The sequence below is a fragment of the Miniopterus natalensis genome, chromosome 3, assembly GCF_054644295.1.
Source record: "Miniopterus natalensis isolate mMinNat1 chromosome 3, mMinNat1.hap1, whole genome shotgun sequence".
NCBI lineage: Eukaryota > Metazoa > Chordata > Mammalia > Chiroptera > Miniopteridae > Miniopterus > Miniopterus natalensis.
Window position 1 is genome coordinate 76,890,649 of NC_142083.1, and position 25,143 is coordinate 76,915,791.

General features: G+C 51.6%; 2 protein-coding genes across 7 annotated transcripts in view; both read left to right on the forward strand.

Annotated features, from left to right (window-relative positions):
- Positions 1–1,198, forward strand: part of GTF2I (general transcription factor IIi) — a 100,113-nt gene extending 98,915 nt beyond the window's left edge. For all 6 annotated transcript variants that reach the window (XM_016199040.2, XM_087815607.1, XM_016199039.2 and 3 more), the window contains one exon: positions 539–1,198. The gene's annotated coding sequence lies outside the window, so the exon portion shown is untranslated. The remainder of the gene's footprint in view (positions 1–538) is intronic.
- An 8,700-nt stretch (positions 1,199–9,898) lies between these two features.
- Positions 9,899–24,426, forward strand: NCF1 (neutrophil cytosolic factor 1). Its single transcript, XM_087815205.1, has 11 exons — positions 9,899–10,034; positions 16,559–16,639; positions 17,659–17,734; positions 17,870–18,035; positions 19,102–19,157; positions 20,256–20,378; positions 20,818–20,925; positions 21,778–21,895; positions 23,150–23,257; positions 23,806–23,951; positions 24,305–24,426. The coding sequence occupies exons 1-11, from the start codon at positions 9,963–9,965 to the stop codon at positions 24,424–24,426; spliced, it is 1,176 nt and encodes a 391-aa protein (XP_087671331.1). The 5' UTR covers positions 9,899–9,962.
- The last annotated feature ends 717 nt before the right edge of the window (positions 24,427–25,143 follow it).

Genomic DNA, 25,143 nt, shown 5'->3' on the forward strand with positions numbered 1-25,143 from the left:
ATATGTCTGTCAGTCAAAGGTATAAATGCACTTTAGCCTTAAAAGGAAAATATTTTAATTCACAGGCTTAATCTTGTCCTCACATTGAAATTCACTGAGTCAGTATCTCTACACTGACTTTCCACCTAATCATGATGACAGTATTCGCAGAGTCCGGCTGAGCTGCACGGATTGTTGTGCATCTTGCATAGTTAAGTTACAGGCCTGATCCTATTACTCCAGACTTCTTAAACTTAACCAGTTAGTAGCAAGAGGGGCAGCCCTAGACCAGGAATCAGCAACACTCGGTTCTCATATCTGTTGACCCTCACTGAGCCTGAGCTGTTGAATGTCTCTCAGTGATAGTCACAGAACACAGCGTGACAGTCCTCATCTGCACCTGACAGTGCATTTTTTTATGGAGACTTTTTTGTCATGAGGTTTGCCACACATATACTGACAGTACATGGATCTGAGTGCTAAGTTATGGTATTTGTGAATGTTAAATTCCTGTAGTCAGATTAACCTGTTTTCTTGTTTGTTTTTTCTCCTATTTTAGCTTAAAGTGTCAGTGGGTGAGAAGAGCCTTTCGGACCTGTTACTGCCCCAGCTGTGTAATATACTTGTATAACAGAAATACCTTCTATACAAACCTTTTTTTCTACTTTTAGATAGAAATGTCTACTTTTTCAGCAGTTCTGTGAATTGAATTAAAGAGCAGAGTGACTGTAGATTTGGAATGGCTGGCTTACTGTGGAGTGTATTATAAGGATTTTACAGCAGTGCTGGGAAACGACAGGGAACATGACAGGGATGAATCTTCCAGGTTTTTTACGGATTCAGCAGAGCCTTCAGCTACGGTGTTTATTTTCCAGTCAAGTGAAGATATCTCCTACTGGAACATCTCAGCTTCTGCAGTGAAGAAAACACCTACGATAGTTTAGTTCTTTAATTTTTCTATTTGAAAAATCACTTAAATGATCCTTTTGTTCACGGCTCTCCTTAATGACTGAGTGAACAGTTAGTATCTGTATATTTGACTAAACCTTTTCCTAAGCTATCTATCATGGTTCATACTTTTTTATCATAATTGAAAAAAACGACCATCTGGATTACCTAATAGCCAGTGAGAGGTGTCTCAGCGTGTGACTTGTAGATGGAATACAGAGAACCTCTTCCACATTTACTTTTCACCCAATAAAATGCATGGTGTACCAGAGTTTAAGATCAGGTATGAGTGTTTGGGCAAGCTAAATGACACTAAAGCCTCACTGTCGTGTAACCTATTGTGGTGTGGATTTCTTTGGAACACTGTTCCAGCTTGGATCAATAATCCCAAGGGGTTTTCATTGCCTTCATTATTTTATAATTCTGCTTGTAACATTGAGGCTCCAGTGTGGGGAGTGAGGGGTCATAAGCTAATTATGCACCCGCTGATATTCTGCGCCATTTGTAGGAGAATCTTACATGTGTTGAGATTTCACAGACAGTAAGAGTTGTAAAATACCAGCTATATGAAAAGCTAGAGTATGTGATGGCATAGAGTGTTCATTAGCTTTATCACAATATTCATAATGGAGAATTATATTACATGGTAGCAGAAATAGGCATTTTTATGTGTTGCTTATATTTTACCTCAAATTAAAATGTAGATATAGGGTAATAAATAAAATCCATCCATGCCTTTCACACACTAATTCATTTCTTTCTAAGGTGTTTTCATGATTATGTCTGGGGAAACTGGTGGGTGGTTTGGGGGTAGGTGGAATGCAAATGAAGGTTAGGTTGGCAGAGGCTCAGGTCCTCATAAGGACACCATCATTCATGATGTTTCTGAGACCACTGTGCGTCGTTTGAGCCGAGGCTGGAGACCCCAACTTATTATCTACATGCCATCTGCAGGCTGCTAAAGTATGATTTTAAGGTCGGAAGCCCTCCCAGGCAGAGCACATACACATGAGCTCCTCCCACATAAAAGTCACACAGGCTGGGGATAGTTCTTGTCTCAGCAAAGTCCTCTGCCTCTTCTGTACTCTACAAATGTGTGCTCAGGGAAACTGATTTGTTACTAATCTACCAACTGAAATTAGAAGGAGACGACTTCTGCAGTAGAATCTCATGGGCCCTTTAACGTGTTCACAGGAAATGTGCACAGCCGCGCTGCCCTCATCCACACCCCATCTCAGCTCCGAAAGAATCAGCCCTCCAAAGGAGGCTTTTAAAGGGCATAAGGCTCTGCCCTGCGGGTTTGGCCCAGTGGTTAGAGCATTAGCCCTCATGCTGAAGGGTCCTGGGTGCATTTCTGGCCAAGGGCACGTACCTTGGTTGCGGGCCAGTCCCTGCCCTGGTTGACCTGTGAGCAGGAGGCAACCAGTCAGTCTGTGTCTCTCACATTGATGTTTCTCTGTCTCTCCCACTCTCTGAAAAGCAGTGGGAAAAATATCCTCAGGTGAGGATTAAAAATAATAAAGGGCGTTAGGCTCCTATACATAACTTTAAAAATACGTTTTTACTGACTTTTAGAGAGAGGAAAGGAGAGGGATAAGAAACATTGATGAGAAATACCAACACTGACCGGCTGCCTCCTGCACGCCCCCTACCGGGGGTCGAGCCCGCAGCCCAGGCATGTGGTCTGACTGGGAATCGGAACAGGTGACCGCTTGGTTCATGGGTCAAGGCTCAACAACTAAGAAACACCAGTTGGGCTACCTACTCCTTCTTTAACAAAAATATTGTGGGGGTCACAGACTTACCAAAGAGATTTATTTTTCTACCCAGTATAAAAAGTCTAGTATATGCATGCACGTATTTTCTCTTTTTTTTAATGGTTTAAGGAATGCTCTCCTGTCCCTTTCTGTCTCTCCCCTGAACAAAACAGGCTTAATTCCTTCAAGAAAAGTGTTGAATCTCAGGCTAGGATGCTGTTGTGGCATCTGTCTGGGAAAGCATGGAGGTGGAACAGGTCGTTCCTATTAACTCACTGTTGTCTCCTGAAGCCTTCAACATGTTTTCCTAAGTCTCTGCTTCCTACAGTCGGGGATCTCTTAGTAGAGCTTCCCTTAGAACAGCTTTGTTTCCTGGTAAATTGCCTCCTTACCCACACGGCAAAATTAGCCCTGGTTTCAGTGCCATGGGCTTGTTTAAGGATGGGTGGCAGTGTCGCCCTGGCTCACTGAACTGGAGCCCAGTTTGTAAGATGAGGCTTCAGCTCCTGTGTTAATGAGTTGCCAGTGCATCCACTGACAAATAGCAGGGTTCTTTTGGGGGTGGAGATTAAACTTGCCCACCAAGATCTTTGTGAGGTCATTAAGGACCAGACTTAAAAACAAAATACAGTTCAAATGTCTTAGTAATTTCAGTGTGCTTGGCGTTTGAAACAGCGTCCTGATTCCATAATGGTAGTAGAGTGACTAAGAACATGGCTTTGTGACCAAATCCCAGCTCCACTTCTCGACAGCTGTTCTCGAGGAAATTTCCATCAGAAAAGCAGTAAAACCAAGGAAATGTCTACATGGTATTAGTTAAATCCTCGGCTAAATGCTAACCCCGTCCCAAGCTCTGGACCTTTAGCAGTTGCCTGCAGCAGCCTCTGCTGGTCGGGGGTCGGGGGTCGGGGGTCGGGGGGTGGGGGGTGGGGGTGGGATGGAGCTGAGTGAGTGCTTCTGTCGGCTGCCCAACCTACCTAGACATGAGCAACTCGGTGCACAGAAGCTAACCCTTCTCAGCAGGTGGCACACCAGGAGACCATGTTTTCATTAGTTCGAATCACCTATGATCCAGGAAGTGAGATTACATGTGTCTGCTGTGCTCCCATGTGCCTCATCTTACTGCAAGACAGGGCCAGGATTTGCGCCCAGGTCCATACCCTCAGCCTTCCCATGTGCTGCTGTTTACAGCAGGCAACCAGATCAGTTTTGAAGTAGGTTGCTTATTCTGAGCCTCCTTCCTGCCTGTTTCTGCTTTTTTCCCCACCCGGCCCCAGGGACCAAAAGGTCTGTTCGAGAGGAAGACTGAACAGGCCTGCGCAGCTTCCACTTAACACCCTAAATTTTAGTCCCTGTCTAAAATTCAAAGAACTTGCTTGGCTTAACCATTAGCGGGCAGGTTATTTCCCGTGGCCATCTCTGGAAGTGCACTGCCCAGTGTTCGTCTTCCCCAGATGAGTTCTCCCCAGGATGCCTCCATTTCCCTGTGATGGGGAAGGAAAGGGGGCAGGATTTTAGGAATTGAGATGACCTGTAGGCTACTTTCTTTAGTGTATCGACCTCACTGTGCTGCTCAGACATGTGTCTGGTGGGATGAACACAGATGGGGCTGTTCATCCTGTTTAGACCCCCAACGAGTTGCTCTCCGCAGCCTCTGTAGAGTGGGTGGTTTTACTCCAATATGTGATGAGATAATTAGCTTTCTGTGCTTCATCTCATGGCTGCCAACCTTGGCTCAAAGAAAGTTTGAGGCAGCTTGCAGCTGGTTGTAGAAATTATGATTCCCTAGGAGTCTGGTGGCCTATTGACAAAAAACTGAGTGGGTTTAGCCTCCCCTGGCTCCCCAGAGGGGCTCCTTCACCCCTGGAATTGGGGAAAACAGCAAAGCAGGATTGCTTAGCTCTTGGTTTTCCCAGCTTCCCTACTCTGCTCAACAGTGTTCTTGGTGTCACTTTACCTCCCCCTCCTGCCCTGCCTCACCCCCAAACCACACATACCTTGTGGTTTTATTTTGAGGAAGTTTCAGAAAAGTTAGCACTGAAAGCAAACGATTATGCAATACCCATTTGTACAGGTGTTTCCTGCCGGATTTTTTTCTCAGAAGCAGGAGTAGGTGGTTTATGGGCATTTTGTAGCTTCAACTTCACGCGTGGTCTTAAGGCTGCTCATTTGAAGTCTCCAGTGCCTCAGGTTCTATAAAGTGATGATGACCCTTATCAAAGACCATGCCCTTGGCAGTTCCTCAAAGGACCTGGTGAGAGGGGTCCCCGCTTGTTTCAGTATAAGAGTGGGTTAGACCCACCAACAGGCAGCAAAAGAGCAGACAGTCCACCTCTTACCTCATGAGAAGATCTAGTTAAGTCCTGAAAGGGCCTGTTGAATTGATGCTCTGCAATTTATGATGACCTGTCTAGATCCTCTAGGAAATACCCTTGGTAGGAGACGGCGAGTGCAGGTTTCCAAAAAGGCAAAGTTGGAGCAGGCAACCCATGATGTATGGTCACAGAGCCATAGCAAGTATCAACTTGCCAGCCTCTGGGAGCTTCAGTTCCACAGGTGCCATCATTTTGATCCTGGTGCTTGAAGCAACACCAGCTGCCTCACCTCTGACAGCCCCCTGTCCACAGGGTACCACCCTCCTCCAGACCTTTGTGTTCCTGTGTGTCTTAACTGCCCCTTATTCCCTTGGAATTGGCAAAGGTACCTTGGCAAGTCTCAGCCTGACTTCTGCAGCCAGCTGACTTTCCTGCACTCTGTGTCTGTGCTGGAGAGATGTAGAAATGCTGTCCAGCCTCGGTGGTGACTGGACCCAGAGGCAGGATTTCCCCATTACCGGACTTAGTTTTAAATTTGAACATCACAAAACTCCCTGAGGTCGTAGCCTGCTGCTGGATTTAGCCTTGGTGGTTGGTTGGTGAGCTGCAGATAACTCTCACCGCATGACACATCTGGGCCCACTGGGCGAAGAAGAGTCAGGAGGTGGGTCTGGAAGGAGGCTGTCGCAGCAGGCCCTGGGGTCTCCCTGGTGGCCAGTGTGGGAGGAGTCTGGACTCCTGGCTTTGGAGTGAGACTTGCTTGCAGAATCCCTGCTCATTAGGTATTTGTCAAAGGCCCGGTTAGTGTCAGAAGCTCTGCCAGAAGCTGTGTTACAGTGGAGCAGACTTGCCCTGCCTCCCAGTACTCCCAGGCTCCTGTTTGTGGCCTTGCGGTCTATCCCTGGGCAGAGCAAAGGGCAAAGGCTGAGCTCTGCCAGCTCTAGACCAGAGGCTGCGCCCCACACTCCCACCCACCTCTCCGCCAACAGCTCCCACAGAGAACACAAGCCTGCCCTGTGATCCGAGCCTTGCACAGGCAGTCCCAGCAGCCTGGAGTGCCTGCTCTCATGGGACACATTGGCCCAAGAAGTAGGTACATTTGTTAGTGTTAACTTGCCAAAGGACACAACTAGAAATGACTCAGTTCAAGCCACTGTGCCCACAGCCAGCAGTCAGCGTGTACATGTCCTCCAGTGTCCAGAGGCCAAGGGGAGAAGGAATTCCAGGGTGTGTGGTTCCCAGGGATGTGACTCAGGTGAGCCCTGAGCCTGTCTCCTACGTGCAGGTACCTGGTTCCTTTTGATTAGGACTCAAGGCCCATCCCCGATCTGGCCAGAGCCCATTCCTAGTTTGATTTTGCTGAGAAAGGAAGACAAGGTCCCCTTGGGAAGCAGACTGTGAGTGGTATTTCTGCATAGAGACATCTGCTTGTGGTTAGGGCCTCAGACCCACACAGCTGGCATCACCACCAAATCGCCCCTTTGCCTACCAGTCAGTGACTCGGGGCCCGTCTGCTCTAGGCGCCAGGCAAGAACTAGTCCTGTGGGCTGGCCCAGGAGGCCTTCGTCACAGGGCCTGGCATGGGAATCCAGGCTGCTCTTGCTTGAGAAGGGGCAGGAGGGCTTCAAGTTAAACTAGAGAAAGAACTGTCCAATGGAGAGGACTGATTTGTTCCAATCCTAGAAAGCCCTAGATTTCCTCAGAAGCACTGCCGGGGCCTCAGGCTGTGATGCCAAACCGCTCTCCACATATGGCCCAGCCCTGGGGATTTCCTGGCAGAGGAACTGGTCAGCCCAGCGATCTGGGTAAGGCCTCAGTGTGGAGAAAGTGGCCTCTGGAGAGAAGCCAAGAATCTTGAGGCCAGACTGGAAAGCCCTGTCTCCCCTCCAGTTGGCCTGATGTGAGAGTCTCCCTCTTTGGGGGTGTTCATGCAGGCTGGCTCCTCCCTTGTGAATCCCCAATCATTCATTCTCATATTGCTCAAAAACAAAGCAGCGCTGGTGGGGTGACTTGGTTGGAGCGTCATCCAGTGCACCAAAAGGTGATGGGTTCAATTCCCAGTCAGGGCACATACCTAGGTTGCAGGTTGGATCTGGGGCATGTGTGAGAGACAACTGAGCAATGTTTCTCTCTCAAATCAATGTTTTTTTCTCTCTCTCCGCTTTCCTCTCTCTCTCTCTTTAAAAAAAAAAAAATCAATAAAAACATCCTCTGGTGAAGATTTAAAAAAAACACAAGAAAAAAAGCAGAGGAGCCCAGTGGTTAAGAGCATGGACCTGGGATCCAGACTGCCTGGGTTCAAGTCCCAGCTCTTTGCTTACCAGTTGTAGCAACCTATTTACCTCTCTGAGCCTCAGCTTTCCCATCTATAAAGTGGGGATGATAGTAGTACCTACCTGATTGCCTCATTGTGAGGAGGAGGTGTGATCATAGATATAAAGCACTTTTGACTCAGGGTAAGTCCTTCACTAATCCATGGGAAGTGGGGGGATTCTGGGGACTCGGTGGTGTTCTCATACCAGGTGATGTATAGCTAGATATCTACTTTATAATAAATTGTACATTTTCCTGCAATTTTCTATGTATTTCACAGTCTAAAAGTTTTAAAACTTAAAAAGTTTGTATCTCGTGCCCCCAATCATATTTATTCATTACCTCCTTCCTTCTTTAGTCCTTTTCTTTTTTAAATCATTTGGTCACCCTTGTTTCATCTGTGCATTAAAGTCAATATTGTCTCTTCCTGACAAAAGGCTGGGAGCCTGCCGACAGGCCACTGTAGGGTAACACGTGAGTTCCCAGCACTTCAAGCTTTGACAGCCTCTCTGCCAGGTGCCATGCGAGGGGCAAGGTGAGCCATGGAGGTCGCAAGAGGGAGCAGAAAGGTAGCAGCTGATGGCTCCAGCTGCTGTGTCTGGTGTCCTCTGGGCAGGGAAGCCCCGCCAGGCAGTTAGGCAAGAGTGGAAAGACCTTCGGGAGGAAGGAAAGGAAGTGCTGAGGGCCTGGATCCGGTGCTCAGGAGGAGGGCCTGCTCGCCCTTCCCCTCGCCCTCGCCCTTCCCCTCGCCCTCGCCCTTCCCCTCGCCATGCCCAACTGAGCAATGCTGTGGGTCCGGCCTCTCTGCAGGGAACTCAAGGCAGTATCTTGTGGAACAGGGAAGAGCAGAGACTGAACATACATCAGGGAGGGGACATTTACTTAAAGGACAGCCACTCAGCCGTGAGCCAAGTGCCATGTGCTGCCAGGGGCAGCCCTCCTCCAGTTAAGTGAGGAGAATCATCCATCATATGACCCCACTCGATTCACTCTTTGTTTTCAACTTTTTATTAAAGTAAAACATACCACCCAGCAGGTGTGGCGCAGTTGGTTGAACACCCTCCCATGCACCAGGAGGTCACAGGTTCGGTTCCAGGTCAGGGCACGTGCCCAATTTGCGGGCTGGATTCCCAGCAGGGGTCATGCAGGAGGCAGCCCATGGATGCTTCTCTCTCATTGATGTTTCTCTCTCTCTCCCCCTCTCCCTTCCTCTCTCTGAAATCAATAGAAACAGATACACATCTTCTGTGCCTGGGGCTAGGTTAATTTTCAGAAAATGAGCACTTGTGGAACTAGCATCCTTATCAAGAAAAGGCTCATCACCTGCTGCCTCCTGCTCCCCTCTGGTTACTCCCAGACACCCCCCCCAGGTCACCCTGGCTTCCAACACCACAGACTGCCCGGGGCAGTTCTGAGGTTGGAATAAATGTTCTGAGGGCGTGCCTCACATCTGCCTTCTCTCCCACCACATTGTGTCAGGACGGTTCACCCATGTGTGTGGCAGTCCCTCTTCATTGCTGAGTAGTGTATCCTTCTGTGTAGGAAGATTCTTGATGGAAATGACCAGAGAAAGGACTTGCAAGGCTTGTCACATCCAGAGCTGGTGACCCCCAGGCGGGGTGGGGGAGCAGAAGTGACTCTCAGTGCCAACTGCCTCTGCCATGTCTCAATCTTGCAGTCAGGTAGGCGGGCCTACCTGAGCCCGCAGCCAGACTGCCTGGCTCTGAGCCACTTGATATGTGACCTTGGACCAGCTCTATGACCTCTGAGCCTCCCAGGCCCCCATCTCCCTGGCCCTAGCGCCCCAGACTTTACTGAGAGAGGCCACAGCCTCTCTTCAAGCATGCTGCTCCCCTCCTCACCCCTTCCTCCCAAATCCCCTTCTTGGCAGAGACGGTGATCCCAGCTGCCACTGGCATGCAGCCAGGCACACGTGCAGGGGATGTGCACCCAACGCTTTGGCAGGCTGCCGTGGGGGCTTCGTTCCTTCACTCAGGGAGCCACGCGGTCACTATCCAGGTGTTTCCGGAGGGTCCATGGGCGCCCAAACAGGCCAAGCCCTTGCTCTCACGGGGCTCACACGCTGGCAGGGAGAGAGAGTGTAAAAACATAAAATAGTAATACGCAAGTTGTGGTAAGTACTCTGAACAAAAACAGAAACGGGTCATGAGGGAAGCGTGAAGTTTTGCTATTTCATGTGTCGTTATCACGGAAGGCCTCTCAGAGGAGGTGCCATTTGAGCAGAAACCAGCAGAAAGTGAGGGAAGGAGCTGCAGATCTGTGGGAGGAGATGGCCCAGGTGGCGCGGCGGAGGCCCCGCGGTTCTGTTCCAGGAGCGCCGGTGGGGGGTGGGGGGGGTGGGGGGACGGCGTGGGGGGAGGGGCTCGGGAGGCGGGCGTGGGCGGAGGGGCGGCCGGGCTGAGAGCGCGCCGAGGAGAGGGGTGGTGGGCGGGAGCCCCCTCACCTGCGAGGCCCGGGGGGTCACGGTTGGACCCCCGCACACGTTGACCCGGGCCGCCCCTGCGAAGGAAAGGAGAAGGAAACCCTTTCTGCGCCCGCGGCCCCCAGCCGGCCGGCAGCAGCGACTTCCCCTTTCAGCCCACTTAAGGCCCAGCCCGGGCAGCCGAGAGCGAGGCCGCGCAGCCCCGCCATGGGGGACGCCTTCATCCGCCACATCGCCCTGCTGGGCTTCGAGAAGCGCTTCGTCCCGAGCCAGCACTACGTGAGTAGCGGCCGCGCCGCCCCGAGGCCACGGCCTGAGGCGCGGCTCTCGGACGGCGGAGGGGCGGGGGCGGGCCAGCGGCGAACGCCTCCCTGTCTCGGGGCCTCAGTCTGCCCGTCTGGGTCCGCAGTGGACGTGGGACCCCTAAAAGAATGCGCGCCCTGGCACCCCGGCCCCGCCAGCCCACCTCGCTCCGGCGCTCCCGCTCCAGCCGGGAGTCTCCTCCCCACCCCCCTTCCCCCCCTTCCCGGCGGCCAGCCGGCGCTCACGTCCAGGGCGCGCTCCTCCAGGCAGCCCTCCCAGACCACCCCAGCTCTTAGGGAGCGGCCCTCCGGAAGGGAGGGAGGGTGGAAGGGCAGCGGGCTCTCTGTCCCTCCAGCGACCTGTGGGGTCAGTTACCTGGAAGTCGTATCCCTTCTGGGATGGTGACACCAGCACGGGGTGGGGGGTGGGGGGCAGAAAGTGCCCCCTTCTGCTCTTGGGGAGCTGGGGAAGTGTTTTCCCAGACGTAGCACCCCACGTAGGGTCCCCAAGCCCAGAGGAAGGCCAGGGAGGGTCTTCATTCTTTTCTCCCTCCCCCTCCTCCTCTCCCCCCCCCCCCCCCTTTTCCTCCCTTATCCCTTCTGTCTCTGAATATAAATTTTCTGGAACATTTGGGAGAAAGTGGAGAGGTTTCTTAACCTCTAAATACTGTGGTGTGTATTTCTTAAAATCAGTGGCATTCTCTTACATAACCACAATGCAAATGTGTCAAAATCAGGAAATTCATACCAATAAAACACTGTTATCCAACCCACAGACATTATTCAGATGTCACCCATTGTCCTATTTGTCTTCTGTAATAAGAATTATTTTTCAGGTCCAGGATGCAATCCCAGACCACCTGTTACATTTCAGTTGTCTTATCTCTTTAGCTTTCCTTTACCTGGATCAGTTTTAGTCTTTCTCCTCTCAACTTTCACATTTTGAAGAGATAGGACCAGTTATTTTGTAGAATGTCCTTCGATTTGGGTTTGCCCCACGCGTCATTAGATTCAGGTTATGCGTAGACGACAGGAATACAGCAGAAGTGATTCCGTGTTCTTCTCATTGATCCTACCAGGTGGCAGGAGATTGTGACTTGTTCCCACATTGGCGATGTTAACTTTGATCACCAAGTCCTGGACATGTCCTCCACGTTTCTCTACTGTAAAGTTACTATTTCCCTCTTTGTTTTAAATAACTAACCTGTGGGGAGATTATTTGAAGTTCTGTAAATATCCTGCTCTTATAGTAATTGATGGCTCTTGCCTGAACCCAGTTACTATAATGATTGCCAGATAGTGATTTTTAAACTCGATCATTCCTTCTGCGTTTATTACTTAATGTTTTACTGTAAGGGCCTTTCCTCCCACATTTATTTACTTCTGTCAATATGGATCCATGGATTCTGATTTTATTCGATGGGTTATAATCCATTGCTGTCATTACTTATTTTGATGCCGATTGTCCCAGATTTGGCCAGTGGGAGCTCCTTCAAGGTGGCTTCTGCGCCTGTCATTCTTAGGGCACATTCTTTCTTCTCACACAAGATGGTCCAGGCTCACTCTCCCAGCCCCAGCCCTGGACTCAGCCATTTTGCTGAGGATCCCTGATTCTTTTCAGTGGGGAGTGATACTAGAACCCAAGATCTGGAAGCTAGGTGTGCTCATTGCCACTGATGTGTCATCGCTTATGTCCTTCCAGTGGACAGACTTGGGGGAAAACTAGTCATTTCATATCATTCTTGCCTCTCACAATTTTATATTTGTAGCCCCTTTCTCTCACTGTGAGAAACCTGGCTCCCAACAACATCCATATATTTACTTCTTTGCTCAGTTCTACAATACACATAAACTTTGTACTATGCGCACACCACTAGTAACAATAAACCTACTAACCTAGTAAGTAAAATTTCAGTTTTCTTTCTTTTTTAAAAAAATATATCTTTATTGATTTCAGAGAGAGGAAAGAAGAGGGAGAGAGAGATAGAAAGATCAATGATGAGAGAGTCATTGATCGGCTGCCTCCTGCACGTCCCTGACTGGGGATCGAGACCGCAACCCGGGCATGTGCCCTGACCGGGAATTGAACCCCAATTGCCTGGATCCTAGGTCGATGCTCAACTGCTGAGCCATGACTGGCTGGGCCAAATTTCAGTTTTCTTTGCAGTTTTGGGCCTTTTTTCTTCAGATTGAGTAGAGTGAAAGTATTGTAGCTAAAATTTACTTGGATTCTTTTCCATTTTTCTGTAATAAGGTTGTTACCCACTTGATATATATATAAGTTTGTTTCTATTTCCAACTTTAACATTTAAAAAAATCCTTGTTAACTTTTGGCATTTTAATTATGATGTGTCTTGGTGTGGACTTCTTTGGGTTCATCGTCTTTGGGACTTTTTGGGCTTCTTGGAATTAGATATCTGTTTCCTTCACCAGATTGGGGAAGTTTTCAGCTAGTACTTGTTTAAATAGGTTTTTTGTCCTTTCTCTTTCTCTTCTCCTTCTTGTTCTCCTATGATTCAAATGTTAGTATACTTGATGTTGCCCCAGAGGTCCCTTTAGCTCTCCTCATTTTAAAAAAATTCTTTATTCTTTTTGCGGTTCTGAATTGGTGATTTCCACTTCCTTGTGTTATAGAATGCTGACTCATCCTTCTGCATCAACTAATCTGTTGTTGATTTCTTCTAATGTATTCTTCATTTTGGTTATTGTATTCTTCATTTCTGACTGGTTCTTTTTTGTAGTTTCTAGCTGTTAAATTTCTCACTGAGTTCATCTCTTCTTCTCCTTAGTTTATTGAGCATCACTATAACCAGTGTTTTGAAATCTTTATCTGATTGCGTGTTCCTGTTTCATTTAGTTCTTTCTCTGGGGTTTTGTCTTGGTCTTTCATTTAGAACATATTTCTCAGTCTGCTCATTTTGGCTGTCTCTCTGTGTTTGTAAGAATTAGGTGAAACAGCAACATTCCCTGGTCTTGAAGGAGTGACCTTGTGTAGGAGTTTTCCCTTTGTAGATTGCATTTGCCAGACGTATTTGGCAAGCCAGGTGGAGCTGGAACCTGGAGCTGGAACATTCGCAGGTCTTAAGGGATTCCCGAGGGCAGGCTTCACTGGGGCCTGGAGCTGTAGATGGAATGGGCACAGGCCAAGGGAAGTCATTGGGGCAAGCTGTGCCAGGACTGCCTTGGCAGGCAGGTAGGAGTTGTAGGTGGAGTGGGCTCAGGCTTCATTTAGGCCCTGGGGGCAAGATGAACCAGTGTCTGGAGCTGAACAGGAGCAAGTATGAGCCTCAGGGGCTGTAGCTGAAGTGGGCATGGTCTACAGCAAGTCCAGAGGCCAAGTCACACCTGGGCAGAAGCTGTAGCTAAGGCATGTGCGAAGCTGAGGAGAGTCCTGGAGGCAAGCAGTGCAGGGCTGCCCTAACAGGCCAGCCAGAAACAGGAGGTGGAGCTGGGCCAGCCCCAGAGAGTCCTGGGGACAAGCTCAGAGCTGCTGTGGGCCTGGGGCACACTGGGACAGCCTTGGCCTGCAGCTAGAGTGTCCGGATCAAGAAGTGGGGGCACAAATGGTGCTCTGTTGCCTTCAGCCCCAGAGAGAGTTCCTGGGGCTCAATCAGTTCCTCTTCCACTTGGCAAATGCTCTAGGGTTAGTAAATAGATTTCCTTCCTGTGTAGCCTAGGTGTCCTTTAAACTACTGGCTTTTTTTGTTGTTGTTTTTTAAACAATTTCCCATTTTTTCTTCTTTTTTTAAAAAAATATACCTTTGTTGATTTTGGGGAGAGGAAAGGAGAGGGAGAGAGAGAGAGTTGAAATGTCAGTGTTGAGAGTCGTCACTGATCTGCTGCTTCCTGCAAGCCTCCGACTGGAGATTGAGCCTGCAACCCAGGCATGTGCCCTGACCCGGGATCAAATAGCGATCTCCTGGATCTTAGGTCGATGCTCAACCCCTGAGTCATGCCCAGCCTGCTAAACCACTGTTTTTAAGCTGTGCTCCAGGGTAGGCGACTGTGTGTTGGGTGGGCTGTCCACCTGCCTGTCTCCTGTGCTCCTACCTGTTTCTGTGAGGTCTCTCATTTGTTGTGCAGTTGTTCAATCAGCCCTCGATTCTTCTTCAGTGGGTAATTGCTCTGTCTGTAGGTGTAAGTTCCATGTGTTCCTGGGAGGAGGTGAGTTCGGCATCTTCCTACACTGCCATCTCGGACCTGAATCCCCTTCTTGTTGATTTAATTTAATTTTTAAATATGTAAAATATTCACATGTCATCAGACTTCAAGACTTTATAAAAATATGCTCAAAGACTCATTCTGGTTCATCTTTTCTGTACTTCCCTTTACAAAAATAAGTGCAAATATATGAATATTTTCATACTATTTCTTCTTTACCACACACAGATAACAAACAGGGTGACTTTATAGGTTCAGTTTTCATTTTCCTGTAATATCCTGAGTTCCCTCCAAATTAATTCATTGAGTCTCTTGTTATTTTTTTCATCTTTAAATATTTCATTGTGTGAGGATGCCATTGTTTCTTCAAACAATCATTTAAATTGTTTTCACTAATTTGCAATTACCTAATCACCCTGCATTTATGTTATTATGAGAAAAGCTGAACAACTCTTTACATGTTTAAGGTTTACATATATACACATGTGTGCCATGAACTGTCCATGCCTTTTGCTCATTTTTCTATCAGGTTTTTTTGTCTTTTTTCCTTCAAATTTAAAAAAGTTATCTATATATTAGAAATATTAACCCTTAATCTGTGATATGCACTTATCATTTGCATTTTGGATTTGCTTATGGTTTTATATGCAAAATTTGAAAATTTTTTTTTTTTTAAATATATCTTTATTGATTTCAGAGAAAGGAAAGGAGAGGGAGAGACAGAGATAGAAACATCAATGATGAGAGAGTCATTGATCTAGCCCGCAACCCAGGCATGTGCCCTGACCAGGAATCGAATCCCAATCGCCTGGATCTCAGATCGATGCTCAACCGCTGAGCCACGCCTGGCCGGGCGAAAGAATTTTAATGTATTTGAAATGGAAATCTTTTACTGCCTTTTGGTTTTGAGTCAGTTAGAACATCTCGTCTCGTATACCAGTATTTTCTTCTTGTGTTACTGACTAAAGTTGGTGGGTCCTTTGCCTCTTCACACAGAAAGGCCAGATTCTGAAGCAACAGGTTTTTCACAGGTGAAAGGGGGTTTTACTCCTGAGGGAGCCAGATAAGGAGATAGGGAGAAAGCCCAAATCTCTCTCCCCAAATAAAGATTTGAAGCAAATTTAAAGAATTAAGGTGAGGAGGGGCTATGCAAATTCATTAATCCTAATTTGGGAGTCTGGATAAATAGTCTTGGAACTAAGCCGTGTAAGGTAAAGAACGTGAAAGAGGGCAGGACGGAGTCAGGAAGTTTCAGCCTGGCAGACTGTGACTGGCTAGTCCTGTGTGTGCCCGTGTTCAGTCTGAGCACCCAATCCTCCTGCTTCGTTGACCTTGAGCTTCTTTAAGAGTCCGAATGGCAGACAAGGGCACTTCTGTTCCTTGAGTTCCAAGAGAACTTGGTTCTTCTGTGCTCTCGAGGTCAGCTTCGGGTCATTTGACTGCTAACTGTACCTGCTCAGGCCTCGGGGAGCAGTTTGATCCGGCTAGGCTGGTGGTCCCTGGAGCGCTGTGAGGAGGCCTGGTGTTATCTGCTGAAAAACACTAAGAAAAACTAAAGAGAGAAAAGCTAGTACCGTCTGGTTTCAGTGTGAGTCCCTTTGGGGCACCTGGTTTCACTGTCAGGACCCCGTTTCTTTGCACTCATGTGGTTTCGATTTTTTGTGGCTGAGTAGTACTCTCCTATTATTTTTCTTTACTGGGTTCTTATTTATTTAATAATGGCTTTATTGAGATATAATTCCCACACCATACAGTGTAATTCCCACACCATACAGTGTACCTATGTAAAGTGTATAAGTCAGTGGTTTTTAGTATATGCACAGAGTTGAACAATCATACAACAATCAATTTTAGAAGATTTTCATCTCCCCCAAAGAAACCCTATACCTGCTAGTGGTATATTCCTCACCCCCCCCCCCCCCCCCCCGGACCTGGCAACCACTAACCTACTTTCTCGTAGCCTTGTCCATTCCGGACATTTATATACGTGGAACCATACAATACCTTGCTGAGTTCCTGTATTGTTTGAGCCCAGCCCTTTCTATATTTTATCTCCTGAAACTCTCATACCAGCACTAGGGTGAGGTCCTATTCTTCTCTCCAATGACTGGTGAGGAATTTGAGTTAGTAGGAGAGGCCGATCATCTTGTCCTGGGTCCTAAACCTGGAGAGTGGCAGCTCCCAGCTCCAGGGTTCATGAAATTGGTGTCCTTTCTACGGCCCAGGTTGCCCCATAGAGCGTCCCATCTCCAGCCCTTCAGGCTTCCACCAGGGGGCGGGGGGCTCCCTGAGTGCATGGGAGGCTCCCTTGGAAGCTGAACTGGGTCCTTCTACCCCCAGGTGTACATGTTCCTGGTGAAGTGGCATGACTTGTCTGAGAAGGTGGTCTACCGGCGGTTCACCGAGATCTATGAATTCCATGTGAGTGCCCAGTAGGCAGGGGGGCAGGGAGGGCACAGGACACCCAGCCCCAGCTCTGCCTTTTGGGGAAGAGAGCAACCCAGGTGCTGGCTGGGGGCTGAGGAGCCCAGAGTTTGCCCTCACCAACCCACAGTTAAGGGGACATTTAAAAAAAATTTTAAGATACGTTTTACTTAATATATTTTTTATTGTGGTAAAATATGCATAACATAAATTTACCATTTAAACCATTTTAAGTGTACAGCTCAGTGGCATTAAGTATCACAATGTCACATGACAATCACACCATCCATCTCCAAAACGTTTTCATCTCCCCACACAGAAACTCTGTGCCCATTCCACATGAACTCTAGGGGGCATTCTTTAGGGGCACACATGATACATGTAGGGGAAGAATGGGAATAGCAAGTGCAAAGGCCCTGGGGCAGGAGTGGGCCTGGAGTATTCAAGGTTGGCTGGAGCGAAGTGAACAAGGGGGAGAGTGGTGGCAGAAGGGGTGAGTGAGGTGGACAGGGCCAGGTCTAGTGGGGCCTTTGTAGACCAACATGAGGCCTTTGGCTTCCACTCTGAGTGAGCTGAGAGGCAGGAAATGCTCTGAGCGGAGGAGGGACAGGATCCAGTTTAGGCTTTAAGAGGATCCATCTGGGTCCTGGATTGAGGACAGGCAAGAGTGGAAGCTCAGACCCCAGAGCTTGGAGCTGCCACTCTCAAGAGAGCACCTGGGTTCTCTCCTCCCCAAAAGGCATAAGAAGGCTGTAAAATCCAGGCCTGGTGGAAGCTCGGACCAAGGTGGTGGCAGTAGGGGTAGTGAGAAGGGTCAGATTCTGGGTAGATATTTGGAGTAGAACCCGAAGATCAGCTGGTGGCTGGATGTGAGGTGGAAGAGAAAGAGAGGAATCAAGGACACCAACAGAGTTTGTAGCCTGAGCGATTAGAAGGGTATTTAGGTTGTTTCCAATGTTGTGCTTTTCCGATATTGTAATGAAAAGATAGTCCTTCACACTTTCTTTTCTGTCTAGAAAGCCTTAAAGGAATTGTTCCCTATTGAGGCCGGGGACATCAACTCAGAGAACAGGATCATCCCCCACCTGCCAGGTGAGGGGCTGAGTCACCCGGGCTGGGCTGCCCTCGCCCGCCCTCCAAGCTGCCCCCTCCTCCTCCACCCCTCCTTGGACTTGACCTGGGGAATGTGCTCACTGTTCCTCTGGTGCCCCTCCCTGATCCCGCCAGCACCCAGGTGGTTTGACGGGCAGCGGGCAGCCGAGAACCGCCAGAGCACGCTCACCGAGTACTGCAATGCCCTCATGGGCCTGCCCGTCAAGATCTCCCGCTGCCCACACCTCCTCGACTTCTTCAAGGTGCGCCCCGACGACCTCAAGCTCCCCACGGACAACCAGTGAGTGGCCGCCTTGTCCTGTTCCACGGCAGGTGGGAGAGCATATGGGGTGTAAACCCACCCTAGACGGGCAGGACTTTCCACATGTTACAGATGAGGAGGCTGAAGCTCAGAGAGGGGAAGTGACTTGCCCAAAGTCACACAGCCAGAAAGAAGGAGGCAAGATTCCAACTCTGGCCTGTGCAACCACTCAGCATCCTTTCCAAGTCTCCACTTGGACCTCTCTGAGTGTTAAGGCCGCAGGAGGCCCTGGGGGGGCAGGGGTCTGAAAGCCTTCTGAATGCAGTTTACCCATGTGTGATGGGGTGGTGAGGGCCAAATGCAGTCCCAGGTGCTATGGAGAGCACTTGCAGGGGTGAAGTGTGAGAGGATGTCGGGGTCGGTGGCCTCTGTTGATTGCTGAACAGGTCTCAGGTCCCTGGCTCCCTCTTGTCACCTCATTCTCTGCCGGCCCTTGCCCTGCGTGGAAGGCATCTGAGAGTCTGAGTGAGATCTCAGGGGAACAGACTGGAAAGATCCTTCTCTCTGTCCCTCTCTGGCCACTGGTGGAGGGAAACAGGACGGAGGTCAGAGCTGTCATAGACCATCCCTCCAGCCAGTGCTTATGGACCCCTAAACTCACCCTTGGTACAGGGAAGGGCAGCTCCCATCAGCCTGGGGGTGGTGGTGGTGGGGTGTGGGGTGGTAGTGGTGGGGTGGGGTGGTGGTAGGGTGTGGGGTGGTGGTGAGTGTGGGGACACCTGCTCTGGGCTCCAGAAGAGGGAGCTGGTCCAGGAGCTGACAGGAGCCTGTCCCAGACCAGGGCGTCCCTCTATCCAGCTCGGGAAGGAGGCCCTTTCTGTCTTCAATAGCTGGCGCCTTCTCCTTGGGGACCCCACCTCAGGCTGGCAGAACAACCGCCTCGTAACCCCCAGTGCCCTTTCCTTGCCAGTCCAGTCTCCACTTTCTGCAGTGGCCCCCGTCTCCCACATTCCTTTTCCTTGTGGGAAGTTCTGTACGTCCACCAGGAGGATCCCATTCCCCAGTGGGAAGCTGAGCATCTAACCCAGACCGTTCTCTCCTGCAGGGTGAAAAAGCCAGAGACCTACCTGGTGCCTAAAGATGGCAAGACTATCGCTGCCGGTGAGAGGGCCGGGGATAGCCAGTTCAGGTCACTCTAAGGGGACTGTTGACATGATCAGGGACCCAGGTTCAGGGTATACAGGGAGAAGAGCAGGTGAGAGCAGTTGTAAAGGGCGTTGGTGACTGCACTAATGGGATCTTTGGGAATCACTGGACAGCCAAGGGAGCTCCTTGAAAATAAAGGCACCTTACTGGCCTCTGTGGCTGCAGAGTCCAGCACAGATGCTGGGGGAGATTGTGGCTGAATGAATGAACAGGTTTGGGGACAAAGGTGGCTTTCAGGGGTAACACAGCAGTGTCTTATCCAGCTCTGGCTGCTTTAACAGTGCCACAGATTGGGTGGCTTAAACAATAAACATTTATTTCTCATAGTCTGGGGGCTAGAAGTGTGAGATCAAGGTGTGAGGGTTGGTTTCTGCTGAGGCCTTGCTCCTGGCCTTGCAGACGGCTGCTTTCTTGCTGTGTCCTGGCATGGACCTTTCCGCTGTGCACACACATCCCTGGGGTCTCTTCCTCTTCTTATAAGACACCAGTCCTATTGGATCAGGGCCCCACCCTAATAACCTCGTTTAACTTTAATTACCTCTTTAAAGGCTCTGTCTCCAAATACAGTCAGATTCTAGAGTACTAGGGGTTAGGGCTTCAGTGTATGAATTGGGGGGGGGGGGCACAATTCAGCCCATAACACAGCAGTAGCAGCAGTAGCATGTGGGGCTGACTGAAGATGCAGACTCTCTGGTGTCTCACCATGGACCTCTGGGATCAGAAACTCATTTCAGCTTGACCCCTGGGTGATTTGTGTGCACATTAAAGTTGAGGTGGACTGCTTGCTAACCTCATTAGATGAAAAAGAGAATGTGTGTCAAGTGTGTGGCCAGTGCCTGGAACCCACTAGGCGCTCAATAAATGCAGGGCTGCAAAGCTCATCTCTGCTGCTTTCCAGCCTGCAGGGCCCATCCACCTGTGGCACGCCTGGGGGTGGGTGGGGACGGGATGCCAGTGCTGGTTCTGGAGGCCCCCACAGGGGATCACAGGGAGAGCCAGGAGGAGGCGGCTCTCGACCCCAGCATCCACTCACCCTGTCCTCCCTCTGCCCAGACATCACAGGCCCCATCATCCTGCAGACGTACCGGGCCATTGCTGAATACGAGAAGAGCTCTGGCACCGAGATGGCTCTGGCCACGGGCGACGTGGTGGAAGTTGTGGAGAAGAGCGAGAGCGGTCAGCCTCCTGCCCTGCCTGGACCTTCCTCCCCTGCTGCTTGGGCCTACGACCACGAGCCCCCACCAGGGCTCTGCCCCTCAGGCAGCCCGGGCCGTCCTCCCCACCTGGCCCTGACTGTGCTCCCTGCACTGTGGGTTGCCCTCTCTCTGAGCGTGCACCCTGGGGCAGCTGTGGGTATCTTCACTGGGCATCTCTGGGGTCCTGTCCGGGTGGGCAGGTCAACTCCTCATCATGTGTGTGAAGTTGCTTCCAGGCTGTGATTTTGTGACCCTGTGATTATGTGTGGGTGTGATTTTGCTGTGGAGTGTGGTGAAGGTGACATTTCATAATCCGAGTGTTGGATGTTTGTGTGTACGTCCAAGTGTCCTCACCACTCCGATGGCTGAGGGAGGCTGCCAGGCCCAACCTGACTTACTGTTTCACGCCCCGGGCACAGGCTGGTGGTTCTGCCAAATGAAGACGAAGCGAGGCTGGGTCCCAGCCTCCTACTTGGAGCCCCTGGACAGTCCCGATGAGGCAGAGGACCCAGAGCCCAACTATGCAGGTGCCCCCTGTCCTCCAGGGCCGTAGGGTTGTGGGAGGAAGGGGTGGGAGGGGACTGGGATATTGAGAAGCCAGAAGTGACTCCTTTCCTGTTGGAAATGATGGGGGTTGGGCAGAGGGGGAATCAGGGCTGAGACCCCACAGTTTGGCTTGGGGGCTCTGGTAGGAGGTGGTCAGGGCAGGGAACCAGGAGGAGGAACAGAGGTGGCAGGTGATGAGGTCAGCCTGGGCCACTGGGTGGCGGTCAGCTGGGGCCAGGTACAGTGGGAAGCTGAATGGTAAGCAGACCAGAGGCTCAGGAAGGAGAGCTGTCTGTAGGAAGGGGGGCCTCATTGCTGACTAGAAAGGAAAAACTGGCAGCCCCCGGGCTGGGTGGGGCCCTCGTAGAATTAGAAAACAATGAGAATTGGTTACCCATACTTTAAAATGGAGAGATTTCACAATTTTATGTGGATTTATGGCTCCTCTTTAAAAACTGGAAAAGGTGTGTATACTGGACCTGCAGCCCCACATGCCTACACTTGGCTGGAGTTGAGTGGCTCAGGTGCCTGCAGGAGGGCGCTCGTCCCGCACTTCCTGCAAATCCCCTCCTCTATGTAGGTGCCTGACCAGGGCTCTGAAGTCATGGGAGCTCCTGCCCCTGGTGTGGATTGCGGCAGGTGGGAGTGGGCAAACTCCCCTGGGTCGAGAGGTAGAGAGGGCAGGGCTCCAGGATGCCCCCACAGTGGCTGGGAGGAGCCTACAGGAGACCAAGAAGGACCAGCTGGAGGAAGCCCCAGGAAGAGAGGAGAGGAGGGTGGTGAGCCCTGTGCTGGGCAGATCCTCACGCCCCCCCCCCCCCCCGGTGGACCAGGTGAACCCTACGTCACCATCAAAGACTACACTGCTATATTGGAGGATGAGATCTCCCTCCAGGAGGGTGAAACCATCGAGGTCATTCATAAGCTCTTGGACGGCTGGTGGGTCATCAGGTAGGAGAGCACCCCCTCCCTCCCACTGCACCAGCCCTGGCCTGGAGGTGGGTGGGCTCAGGGTTGACGTGGTGTTGCCTTGGCTGTGTGACACTGGGTAAGCTACTGCTCCTCTCTGGGCCCAGTTTCCGTTATTGTAGGGGATGAGTGATAACCCCACCCTACTTCTCTCTTGGGTTCAGTGTCCTCATCAGAGTGTCCTCATTTTACCTTTGTGACTTGGGGTCACTTCCCCTGACCAATCCATCTATTATCCCTTCTCCAGCAACACAACTGATTTTTGTATTAATCATTATGTTTGGTAACTGCTAGAAGAGACCCGTCATCCCTTTTAAATCTTTTACTGCAATTCCATACTAATCCCCCCCTCCCCAGTTCTGGGGGAAGCAGAGACATTCCACTGGGCCTCCCCAGGCCCTTGCACATGCTTGCAGAGCCTTAGGTCACAGGGCCAGCCCATGACCCCAGTGAACTTGTGGCCGTAACACCCATCCTCAGCATGGTCCTGGGCTGGAGGCTTTGAGGCAGGGTTTCTTTTCTTCTTGTTTTTTCTTTTCTTTCTCGCCATCACCATTCATCTCCCCTACACTCTCTTCCACCTCCACCCGCCTGAGACAGGGTTTCTCAACCTTTTAGGTCCACACTTAGTTAACTCCTATCATGCATCCCTGAGAATCTGATTGAGATTCTTCCACCATCCAAGAAGAATCAGAATTTTACTGAGTGAAGTGTGTATTATGTAAAGTTTGCCCCTCTCCCAAATATAATAGTGAGAATGGGGGGGTCTTTCTAACATGAGGGGGGGACAACTGGATATCCATATGAAAAAAAAAGAAACCTAGACCCCTCCCTCACACTATACACACTGACTTAGGATGGATCACAGGTTTTACCAAGTACAAAACCCAAAACTAAAAAGCTTTTGGAAGAAAGCATAGAACTTGGTAAGTGGAGCTGGGCAAGTTTCTTAGTACAAACAAGGCAATCACCATACAAGAAAAACTGACAAATGCAATATTGCAGATGTTTTTTAGCAAACACAGGTCCCTGGGGAGATCTGGATCTGCTAATTTCCTCCCCCTCCCTACCTCACAGCCTACGGTAGGGTCTGTGTTGCACAGGTGAGGAAACTGAGTCCCAGAGGGGCTGGGGCTGGTGTTGGCCAGGCGGGAGCCTGACACCTCCCAGCCGCTGTGACCTCAACTGTTTAGAGGGAGCCCTGATCTTCCCACTGACCGGGCTTCTCTGCTGCAGGAAAGACGACGTCACAGGCTACTTTCCGTCCATTTACCTGCAGAAGGCGGGGCAGGACGTAGCACAGGCCCGACGCCAGATCAAGAACCGAGGGGCGCCGCCCCGCAGGTGAGTCTTTGGGACTGGGGGGACTGGGCGGGGCCGAGGAGGGTGCGCCACGGGTTCCCTCTGTCGGTCCTGGATTGGCAGGACTGGAGCTAGGGAGGCAGGGTAGGGGCTCCGAGCCTGGAGGGGAAGGCAGCACCCTCTTCGGGTCAGGAGGCTGGACGTGCCCCGCCCTCCTCCGTGGCCCTGGCACCGGGGCGGTAGGAAAGCAGGGGTGTGAGGTGGGGGTGATGAAGGCATTGATGCCCAGAGCCTTTGGGAATGGTCCGTGCGGGCTGTGGCAGTCCGGAGGGCTTCCTGGGGGAGAGGGTCGGCTGAAGGCTGTGGAGAGGCGTAGGAAACGGACCTGGGCTCTGCGGCACGGCGAGGGTCCCCGTCGGTGAAGGGCAGCCGCCTTCGGGCCGTGCGGGACCTCCCCTTCCCCCCTCCCCCTGCCGCTCCCCACTTCGGGCCAGTCGTGGGATCCCAGCGGTGGCCACCCGAGTCCCCGCGGGCAGGGACGCGGCCGCCGGGGCGGGGCGCTGACCGACGTTCCCGCCCCCTGCGCCCAGGTCGTCCATCCGCAACGCGCACAGCATCCACCAGCGATCCCGAAGGCGCCTCAGCCAGGAGAACTACCGGCGCAACAGCGTCCGCTTTCTGCAGCAGCGCCGCGGCCAGGGGCGGCCGGGGCCCGGGAGCGCGGGGAGCCCGCTGAGTGAGTGCGAGAGGCGCGCGGGGCGGGGCGGGGCCGGGGAGCGCGGGGAGCCCGCTGAGTGAGTGCGGGAGGCGCGCGGGGCGGGGCCGGGGCTGCGGGCGCGGGGAGCGCGGGGAGCGCGGGGAGCCCGCTGAGTGAGTGCCGGAGGCGCGCGGGGCGGGGCGGGCACCGGGGCTGCGGGCGCGGGGAGCGCGGGGAGCCCGCTGAGTGAGTGCCGGAGGCACGCGGGGCGGGGCTGCGGGCGCCGGGGCCGGAGAGCCCGCTGAGTGCGTGCTCGCGATGCCCGGGGCGGGGCGGGGGCGGGGCTGCGGGCCGGGCGGGGCCTCTTACGCCGCCGCGCCGTCTGCCCGCAGCGGAGGAGCCGCAGACCGCCCGCCCGAAGCCGCAGCCGGCGGTGCCCCCGCGGCCCAGCGCCGACCTCATCCTGAACCGCTGCAGCGAGAGCACCAAGCGGAAGCTGGCGTCCGCCGTCTGAGGCCGGGGCACCGCCCCAGGTGGCGCCCTGGCCCCTCCGCCCGGAACCCTATATATATGAGATTCGAGCCCGGGGTCTGGAGACCCCGCCCCCCCGGCTACCCGCCATCCTCAATAAATGTTGCTTGGAGTGGACAGTGGCTCTGCAGAGACTCGAGGGGTGCTGGGGCTAGAATTAGGACTGGGTTCTGAACTCCGCGGGGGGCGGGGGTGGGAGGAAGTTGCTAGAGCCGAGGTCAGGTTGCATACTTGCCCTGGCCTTGGCCAAGATCAAGTTTGCACAAGGCCAAATGCAAAAGGAACTCCTGGCCCCCGCTGGCCGTTTGTTTGGTCAGAAATGGCCTGCTAGAACCCTGGCCCCACTGCAGAGCAGTCCCGGAGAAGGGTTGAACACAGTGCGCAGTGCGGGGCTAAGGGCAGTGCGCGACTTTGTGTGTGCACCTTAGTTGAAAAAAACAACTGCAATTTAGGTATAAGGAGGAGGCGCCTCTGATTCTTCACTTGAGAGCCTGCCCAGTTAGGAGGCTGTACAGAGAGCAAGTATTCACATGAACACATCCTAACCACTTACCCCAGTGTTACTGCCAGCCCATGGCCTCAAAGGCTTTGCTGGTGGGTCTTTCCCAAAATGCAAAGACTCTGAGGTACACATTAGAGCTGCAAATCTTGCAAAAGATGCAGCTTGTCGCAAAGGCCATGCGTGGCATGAAGAGCTGCT

What these genes read in the sequence shown, in the direction of transcription:
- NCF1 (XM_087815205.1), top strand. Translation starts at nt 9,963, where the DNA reads ATGGGGGACGCCTTCATCCGCCACATCGCCCTGCTGGGCTTCGAGAAG. An exon ending in TCGTCCCGAGCCAGCACTAC is followed by an intron (nt 10,035 to 16,558) that starts GTGAGTAGCGGC and finishes TTCTACCCCCAG; the next exon opens with GTGTACATGTTCCTGGTGAA. An exon ending in CCGAGATCTATGAATTCCAT is followed by an intron (nt 16,640 to 17,658) that starts GTGAGTGCCCAG and finishes TTTTCTGTCTAG; the next exon opens with AAAGCCTTAAAGGAATTGTT.